Here is a 9,724-nt window from a genome sequence, read left to right as displayed (position 1 = left end):
GTCATTCCCTCGACTCGTCTTGGGTAAACCGGTAATGAAATCCATGGAAATGCTTTCCCATTTCCCTTGAGGAATCTCCAGCGGATGGAGTAGTCCTCCAACCTTAAGACGTTCATGTTTATTGACCTGGCACTTACTGCATTTCAGCACATAAGTCTGGACGTCCTTAAACAAACTAGGCCAATAAAACTGTCTTTTTACTAGTGCATAGGTTTTCTGAATCCTAGGATGACCCGTACTTGGACTATCATGACTTTCTTTAAGAATTTGGGCCCGAAAGTCACCAATCGTTGGTACACATATTCTACCCTTGTAGAGTAAGTACCCGTCGTCAATGGAGTATTTAGCATATTTCTCCTCCCGACGAAGTTTATCACTCCCCTTTGAAGCCGTGGCAGTCAAAGGTGATGAAGGGCCTACGTCAGAACTCTCCGGTTCCAAACTATACCCAGAAGACACGGCTAGTCGCTCCAGACTAACTCTCGCTTCCCTTCTCATTGCACCTTCGGCCAGTCTCTCCGGACTAGCAATACGTGCCAACGAGGGAGGTGGTCGCGTCTGTGAAGAAGTGCGTATGCGTACAGCACGCCAGACCTCTGTAAAAGATGGATCATGCTCACATAAACCACGTAGTGACTCCAAGAAATCATTCTTGAAGACTGTGAAACTAAGTTCATTAATCTGTGGCATGCGACTAAGTGCATCAGCCACCACGTTATACTTACCTTTCTGGTAATGTATCTGAAGGTCAAACTCCTGTAGAATCTCCGCCCACCGAGCTTTTCTACCCTTCAGTTCATTTTGACTTGAAAGCCATTTCAGACTTTCATGGTCCGTACGGACCTCAAAAGTAGCACCATATAAATAGTGTCTCCACTTTTTCAGTGCATGAACTATCGCTAGTAACTCTCACTCGTAAGCCGAGTAGTTACGCTGTCGTGACGTGGGCGGTGTCGCTGGGGAAGTGCGAGACTTCTGGCTGTGAGAGTAGCTTTCAAATCAGGTCACCAACACATGGCCTCATCAATGCAATCATGTAGTATATCATTTTGGAAAAGAGTTTTGTGAAGACCAGAGACAAGTAGTGCACACGAGCCACCAAAGCACAACACCTATGATATTTAAGCCTCTCTTCGAAGATCGAAAAGATAGGGCACCCAATCTGCCTAACAACCAGGTTTAATTCATTTGGAAAGCATCATTACCATCACAGCAGATTCAGCCAACTCACAGCTTACACCCATTATGGCCAAGTTGCCTTTGTTTTTGGGTCTGCAGATCGATCTTAGACACGGCTCCCAACAGCGTATCTCCTTTTTCCTAAGGTTGTCACAGCTTCTTCACCCCCACGATCTCACCAAGGTCTTCAATGCATGCAGCAATCTCTTCACAGACACGAGCTCATTACCTCTAATAGGATGAATGGCTCCAAGCAGCATATCCTCAAGGAAAATTTCTGATAGAGTTTCCCGCAAACCTCCGCAATAGCCCCTATATGCCTGACAACCATCTTGGAAATGTTTTCTTTAGTTCCCAGCTCCAGCCAGAGGTGTCGCCCAGCTAGTTTGTTACACCCATGTACCTTTTCATCACACTGAGGGCACAAAGCTGCCTCATCTGCAGCGCAGAAATACTGAGCAGGCGCAGCCTCGCAGACATCACAGAGGGTACGCATGGCATCATAACTTACACAGTAGCTTTTGCTGCACGTATTACATGTTGGGTGTTCTCTGGTCGCTCAGAAGCAGGAAATGTAAAACACTGCGCAGAACCCTAAACGCGGCCAAAATAGAAGAGCCCGTCAGTGCTGTTGGGCTGCCAAAACAGCTTTTCCGGAAGAGAGAGAGAGTGAGTAAGAGCTCTATCACGTTGTCGCTGCAGCAGCCGGCCTTTTGCAAGGAGATAAAGGCTTTTTGTTCAGCCCCGAGCACCACCTTACCACCAACCTACTACCCTTACCAGTTGCCTTTGTTACCACAGACGGCGCCCTCTGCAGCTTCAGCGGCCGTCCCTCTTTATCACACACGAACCCCCACCTCTTTCTGCTAATCAGCCCAAAGGCGGCCTTCAACACGGCGGCCCCCCCTTCTCTTCCAGCTGCGCCTATCTGCTGCAGCGCCCCACACAAAACACACAGGGCTCCCTCATCAACGAGGCGGCCCCTCCTCCCTGGTTACCTGCCGCCTTCCGTAAGGCGATTCTCCCCCTTCTCTTCCAGCTGCGCCTACTCTTTTCGATTCGCCAGCTTCCAGAATGGCATGCGTTGGCAACCCCTCATACCTCCACGCAGCTTACCTTATAAGTGGCCACATTTTCCATCATTTTATTTTATTAAAGCCACCAGTTTTTCCATTTCACACCAAATGCCCAAGGCAACATGGCCCCTCATCACCTTTTTTCTGCCCATTTTTTCGCTTGGCACCCAAGAGGTACGCCAATCCTTGTCTTCATACCCCTGAGGTCAACCATGCCAGTGTAATACTTTGTCTTGGAACCACGTCCATAATTGAGCTCATATTCATAGGGAGTGCTTGGTCTTTTGCTAGTAGACCTCGGTGACTACACACATTAACTGCTCCAACACATGCCACTGTATCTGAGTTCATATGGGATGGTCTGTGAGCTTCTTTCACTACATGGATGTGCCACAGCACGACATCCACCCCCTCTAAACCTGCACATCCTCCGGTATGTGCCACCAAGTTTCTATATAGGCTAATCTTCATTCAAATTTATACTGATTTGCCTTCATCTTTATCAAATCTTGGCACGTTATCTTCAGCTTTTTCATCCTCTGAACCCACATTCTCATCAAGGCTTTCCTGACTGGTTGAATTTCCTGTATTGATCATCCTGCTCATAAGAAGCCTATTTGGCTGGTGCCTTACGCTCAGGGTAGTCCATAAGACCACATCTCGCTCTGACAGTTTAACAAACGACACCCATGCATCCTCCACACTTGCACACTTGTCGTACATGGTAACAATAGCTGTCACCACTGCAAGCATAGAGTCAAACCCAACAGCAACAATATGGGCATGCAGCTCCTGGCCTTCCTCAAGTGATCCTTTGCTTGCACATGCCAAAAGAAAGTTTATATAGGTGGTCCTGTCTCTTTTAGGCATTTCATCAAGTATACTTTGAGCATGTTTTAGCCTGCCCCAGTTTCCGTACATGTTCACAAGGGCATTTCCCACAGCAGTATCTAAATAAAGTCCTCTGCCAAAAATACTAGCATGCAATCGCTCACCGTTACCTTGAACAGCCTGGCTGCCACATATCTCAAAAATGCTGACGAGTGTGATACTGTTCGGCAGTACTCCCTCTTGCTGCATTTGCTCAAAGATTTGGAGACTACTACTATCTTTGCCATGCTGGGCATAGGCTGCAATGATGACATTCCATGAAACAACATCACGATCGCGTAAACTGCAGAACATTCTCCATGAGCCCTCCAGATTGCCACATTTTCCGTACATATTGACAAGGGCATTCCCCACCATGGTATCTGAATCAAATTCACGCGCTGAGAGGAGAGCATGAAATCTCTTGCCTTCTGCTAGAGCCCCTTCATCAGCACATGCAGATAGAGTGCTACAGAAAGTGAACCTATCCGAGACTAAATCCTCCTGCCACATTCTGCGAAAAAGCTGAAGGGCGGCCTTACTCTCACCATTCTGCACATATGCTGCAACCATGGCATTCCAGCATACCCCATCCCTCTCGTGTATCTCATCAAACATCCTCCATGCTTTGTTCAATACACCACATTTTCCATACATGTTCATGAGGGCAGTCCCCACCACAGTGTCTTTTTTGTACTCACTAAACAAAACATGCACATGGATCCGCTTGCCTTCACTTAGGGCCTCCATGCTACTACATGCATCGAGAATGCTGATGAATGTAACATCACTCGGCAATGTTCCTTCCCATAGCATTCTACAGTAAAGCTCCAAAGCATCTACAATGAGCCCATGCTCAATATAGAGAGCAATCATTGTATTCCAGAAGATGGCATCTTGTTTTTGCATTTGAACAAACACTCTCCGTGCATCTTCCACGCTGCCACATTTTCCATACATGCCGACCAGTGCTGTGCCAACATAATTATCATCCATGCACCCACTGCTTGCATTCATCGGAAAAGGAGAAAAGCATCTTTGCACTGCCCCTGCCGGGTGTGTGCTCTTATCATGAAATTCCACGAGTATAGATCCTTTTCACCCATTTGAGCAAAAAGCCCATCTGCCATCTCCACAGAGTCGCATTTTCCATACATCTGCAAGAGGAGGTTGTTAAGAGGTAGAACTTGATCAAGCCCATTTCTGACAATGTGATCATGGATGTACTTGCCATCACATAAGGCCTTTAAGCTGTCACACCTCTTCAAAAGAGAAGCATAGGTGGCAGCATCCCATGGAGACCCTCATCCACCAAGCCAGAATGGCTACATGCATTAAGTATACTAACGAAGGTGATTTCATTAGGTACCACTCCTTCCTGCCTCATCTGGTCCAAAAGTCTCTGGGCATCCGTGGCATGCCCGTGCTGAGCATGTGCTGCAACAATGACTGTCCATGCAACTGCATCCCGCTGGGGTATATTCTTGAATACTCTGCGAGCATCCTCCAACATACCACACTTGCCATACATGTTCAAAAGAGCTGTTCCCACAACAAGGTCTGACTCAAATGCATTGACCATAACGTGGTTATGCATGCGCCTGCCTTCCCCTTCCACCGATGCCCTGTACTGCTTCAAATCACCATGAGCTTCTTTTCAAAGACTCTAACTGGTTGCAGCCATTAACTGGCACATAGTTTATTCATGTATTACAAATGAGCATTCCATGTGTACATATAATGCCATCATATATGGCTTTCCTGAACAACGAGTAGAGCTTTAATCTCCATGTTCATACACTCAATTCTACAGCATTCTGCATTGGCATTCCTTTTATCCTTCTGATGTTTTGGGCTTTCTCTATGTCGAACCATTCATTCAGATTATCATTGCATACATTTAGCCCTGTTTTTCAAAGAGTTTCTTTCAGATATTCCAACAATTAGAGTACAAAGAAGTCTCCACCTTTCCGGCATTCATAAGTTCTTGAGCATTCTAACTGTTTTGCAACTTGTAGGGAAGACCTCAAGTCAATACAAGCTCCTCACCTTCCTCAGCTATCAAAAAGGTCGAGTGTCGTAAGCCCTTGAGACAAAGGGTTAGCTTCAAGTCACTACAAGCTCCTCTCTATCCTTGGTTATTGGAATAGATGAGTGTCATAGGCCCTTGAAGTGGCAGGAATGGATCAAGTCATTGCAAGCTCCTCTCCTTCCTCAGCTGTCGAGAAGGATGAGTGTCACAAGCCCTTGTTGCCCATTCTACAGTCCTAAGAGAGAACTACAAGTCTATACAAAGCTCCTTGTTACCCCCTTCTCTTGAGGTGAACAAGTGTCATAAGCCCTTGTAATCCTTCTTCTTCCCTAATCCACCTGGGTCAAATGGTACCAACAAATCATACAGGCTCTGCTGCCTGTACCCTTAAGGAATACCCTCTAGATCATAGGCCATCAAGGTTTTCTGCCTCATACATATGCTGAAATCATCACATACATAGTTCACGGGGATTTCACCACACTCTCACCCCAGCAACTTCATGTCGGGTTCACCAAAGATGTCGTGACGTGGGCGGTGTCGCTGGGGAAGTGCGAGACTTCTGGCTGTGAGAGTAGCTTTCAAATCAGGTCACCAACACATGGCCTCATCAATGCAATCATGTAGTATATCATTTTGGAAAAGAGTTTTGTGAAGACCAGAGACAAGTAGTGCACACGAGCCACCAAAGCACAACACCTATGATATTTAAGCCTCTCTTCGAAGATCGAAAAGATAGGGCACCCAATCTGCCTAACAACCAGGTTTAATTCATTTGGAAAGCATCATTACCATCACAGCAGATTCAGCCAGCTCACAGCTTACACCCATTATGGCCAAGTTGCCTTTGTTTTTGGGTCTGCAGATCGATCTTAGACACGGCTCCCAACAGCGTATCTCCTTTTTCCTAAGGTTGTCACAGCTTCTTCACCCCCACGATCTCACCAAGGTCTTCAATGCATGCAGCAATCTCTTCACAGACACGAGCTCATTACCTCTAATAGGATGAATGGCTCCAAGCAGCATATCCTCAAGGAAAATTTCTGATAGAGTTTCCCGCAAACCTCCGCAATAGCCCCTATATGCCTGACAACCATCTTGGAAATGTTTTCTTTAGTTCCCAGCTCCAGCCAGAGGTGTTGCCCAGCTAGTTTGTTACACCCATGTACCTTTTCATCACACTGAGGGCACAAAGCTGCCTCATCTGCAGCGCAGAAATACTGAGCAGGCGCAGCCTCGCAGACATCACAGAGGGTACGCATGGCATCATAACTTACACAGTAGCTTTTGCTGCACGTATTACATGTTGGGTGTTCTCTGGTCGCCCAGAAGCAGGAAATGTAAAACACTGCGTAGAACCCTAAACGCGGCCAAAATAGAAGAGCCCGTCAGTGCTGTTGGGCTGCCAAAACGGCTTTTCCGGAAGAGAGAGAGAGTGAGTAAGAGCTCTATCACGTTGTCGCTGCAGCCGGCCTTTTGCAAGGAGATAAAGGCTTTTTGTTCAGCCCCGAGCACCACCTTACCACCAACCTACTACCCTTACCAGTTGCCTTTGTTACCACAGACGGCGCCCTCTGCAGCTTCAGCGGCCGTCCCTCTTTATCACACACGAACCCCCACCTCTTTCTGCTAATCAGCCCAAAGGCGGCCTTCAACACGGCGGCCCCCCCTTTTCTTCCAGCTGCGCCTATCTGCTGCAGCGCCCCACACAAAACACACAGGGCTCCCTCATCAACGAGGCGGCCCCTCCTCCCTGGTTACCTGCCGCCTTCCGTAAGGCGATTCTCCCCCTTCTCTTCCAGCTGCGCCTACTCTTTTCGATTCGCCAGCTTCCAGAATGGCATGCGTTGGCAACCCCTCATACCTCCACGCAGCTTACCTTATAAGTGGCCACATTTTCCATCATTTTATTTTATTAAAGCCACCAGTTTTTCCATTTCACACCAAATGCCCAAGGCAACATGGCCCCTCATCACCTTTTTTCTGCCCATTTTTTCGCTTGGCACCCAAGAGGTACGCCAATCCTTGTCTTCATACCCCTGAGGTCAACCATGCCAGTGTAATACTTTGTCTTGGAACCACGTCCATAATTGAGCTCATATTCATAGGGAGTGCTTGGTCTTTTGCTAGTAGACCTCGGTGACTACACACATTAACTGCTCCAACACATGCCACTGTATCTGAGTTCATATGGGATGGTCTGTGAGCTTCTTTCACTACATGGATGTGCCACAGCACGACAACGCTGCGCACGATCTAACTTTTTACTCTCAAATGCAATTGGGCGTCCTTTTTGCATAAGTACGGCCCCAATGGCCTCATTACTAGTGTCTGTTTCCAAAACAAACGGCTCATTTGGATCCACAATAGTCAATACAGGTGCAGCTGCTACGGTCACCTTAAGCTTATCAAAGCTTTTCTGTTGGGCTTCCCCCCAACTAATGTTTTTTGTTTTTGACCGTAATAACTGGTCAGTCAACGGGACTGCGATCTTTGCGTAGTCCTTCACATACTGTCGGTAGAATCCCAACATGCCAAGAAAAATCTGCAGTTCCTCGAGATTCTTCGGCGCTGGCCATTTAAGAATAGCCTCTACTTTTTCTGGCTCCATCCGCGTACCATCGGCAGATATAATATGGCCAAGGTAGTGAATTTCTATTTCAAAAAATTCACATTTGCTCTTCTTTGCAAATATTTTGTGCTTCTCGAACACTAGATGCAAATGCTCTATATGTTCTTTCTGTGTTTTACTGTACACAAGAATATCATCTAAGAAAACTACTACGAATTTTCCCAGATATGGACGTAAAATACTATCCATCAGCGTCATAAACGTCGCTGGAGCATTGGTTAGCCCAAATGGCATAACCAAAAACTCAAAATGCCCAAAACGGGTCCTAAATGCTGTCTTCGCAACATCTTCTTGTTTAATTCTAACCTGATGATACCCAGATCTCAGGTCTATTTTTGTAAAGTATCTCGATCCATAGAGTTGATCAAACAACTCATCCATGCGTGGCATTGGATACTTGTTCTTAATCGTTATCTGATTAAGAGCCCTATAGTCTATGCACATCCGCATAGATCCGTCTTTCTTCTTTACCAGAAGAATAGGCGATGCCCACGGACTTGAACTAGGCCGAATAAAGCCTTTGTTCAAATATTCCGTTAATTGTTTTTCCACCTCCTGTGCCTCGGAGTGGCTTAATCTATAAGCAGGTTTGCTTATAGGTTTTGATCCTGGCATAACTTCGATGCCATGGTCTACTTCTCTAGATGGTGGTAAACCATCTGGTAAATCATCAGGAAAAACATCTTGAAATTCCTCTAATAAATTCATTAAAGTATCTACGTACTTTTTCTTTAATGTCTCATTCACCTTGGATTTTTTCTTGTTTGAATCACATGTATGCCAAACAGGGTTTTAAAACAGTGGGTCTCGTCCAAGGTTATTTTGCTTTCCTTGTTTGTCTACGCAAACATCATTTATCGTTTTATCTACGGAAACAGAATTCAAAAGAGGGTAAAAAGCATATACCTCTGCTATCTGGTCTCTGCGGACCACTGTACACAACTCCATGGAGGAAATAAGTGGTGTGGCAGGGACAGTACGGTCGCCCTACGGGGTGATGACTCTACCTCCGTGCTCAAAACATAGCGTATTATGTACGTAATTCCGAGTTAGACTAGGGCCCAAGCCATACAGCCACTCCCTGCCTAGATATATGTCTGCTCTGGCTAAGTGCATGACCTGAAAGTCAAGCGGAGCCTCGTAGTCCTACATAGATAATGGGACTCCAAATACTATGGTATTCCATACCGTTTTGTCATATCCGTTGGCTAGGCCAACAGTATACTCATGATCACTTCGGGTCTCAGTCAACCCCAACTTCTTGACTAACGAGTAGTTCAAGAAGTTGTGGCTAGCTCCATCATCAATAAAAACTGTGACTCTACGGCCACCTATGGTGCCATACATGTGCACCATGTCATACGGACCTACAGTAGGCTGCCACATCGCTGGTGTCACTGAACAAGCGTGATGCTCATCACAATGACACACTGACACCTCTCTGAACTCTGCGGAACTGAGAGGGAGTCTCTGCACTGTATGCAACTGCCTAGAAGATTTACCATCTTTTTTGGGCTCGTTGCCACTCGTGCTGGCTTTAGGCTTTGGACACTCAGCCTTCGTGTGCCTTACTTCATTGTAATTAAAGCAGCGATTTTCCTTTCGCGCTTTAATATACTGCTCTTTCTTTTGGATTTCAGTGTCTCTTTTTTTCCTGGATGGTCGCGGTTTTTTAGACCAATGACCACCCTGTCCTTCCTGGTCCGTCCTATCCCCTTGTTTCTCATTGCGGAACCCTTTTCTTTTGAGACCTGACCTCCTCTTTTCACTACTCTCGGCCTACCAGAACCACCATGCGCACTACGACGCTTGATGTCATCAAATATCTATGCATATTGTATTGCCTCTGCTATAAGTCTTTAGGCTGTAAGGGCTCTACGTACTCAAGGTAATCATCTTTGAGTCCTCTCTTAAAGCCTCGCAATGTCTGGAATG

The 9,724-nt window shown here is 46.3% G+C and overlaps 2 protein-coding genes across 2 annotated transcripts; both read right to left on the bottom strand.

Annotated features, from left to right (window-relative positions):
• Nucleotides 1-2,732: 2,732 nt before the first annotated feature.
• LOC147620691 (pentatricopeptide repeat-containing protein At2g03380, mitochondrial-like) lies at nucleotides 2,733-4,142 on the bottom strand. Its single transcript, XM_086825340.1, has one exon. The coding sequence runs from the start codon at nucleotides 4,140-4,142 to the stop codon at nucleotides 2,733-2,735; it is 1,410 nt and encodes a 469-aa protein (XP_086681466.1).
• Nucleotides 4,139-6,419, bottom strand: LOC147620690 (pentatricopeptide repeat-containing protein At1g11290, chloroplastic-like). Its single transcript, XM_086825339.1, has 4 exons — nucleotides 6,327-6,419; nucleotides 6,103-6,243; nucleotides 4,495-4,755; nucleotides 4,139-4,387 (listed from the first exon to the last, which is right to left on the bottom strand). The coding sequence occupies exons 1-4, from the start codon at nucleotides 6,417-6,419 to the stop codon at nucleotides 4,139-4,141; spliced, it is 744 nt and encodes a 247-aa protein (XP_086681465.1).
• Between the last annotated feature and the right edge of the window lie 3,305 nt (nucleotides 6,420-9,724).

Source organism: Cibotium barometz, chromosome 31 (assembly GCF_041138505.1).
Source record: "Cibotium barometz isolate CiBa-2024 chromosome 31, ASM4113850v1, whole genome shotgun sequence".
Lineage (NCBI taxonomy): Eukaryota > Viridiplantae > Streptophyta > Polypodiopsida > Cyatheales > Cibotiaceae > Cibotium > Cibotium barometz.
The sequence above is the reverse complement of the archived record's forward strand: the minus strand, read 5'-3'. Positions and strand labels throughout refer to the sequence as shown.

Bases quoted from the DNA above. Each gene is read 5' to 3' on its own strand.
- LOC147620691 (XM_086825340.1), bottom strand. From the start codon at position 4,142: ATGAATGCAAGCAGTGGGTGCATGGATGATAATTATGTTGGCACAGCA.
- LOC147620690 (XM_086825339.1), bottom strand. From the start codon at position 6,419: ATGCGTACCCTCTGTGATGTCTGCGAGGCTGCGCCTGCTCAGTATTTC. The intron at 6,244-6,326 runs GTACATGGGTGT...GATGGTTGTCAG, and splicing joins GCCCTCAGTGTGATGAAAAG to GCATATAGGGGCTATTGCGG. The intron at 4,388-4,494 runs GTACCTAATGAA...TCTCTTTTGAAG, and splicing joins AGATGAGGCAGGAAGGAGTG to AGGTGTGACAGCTTAAAGGC.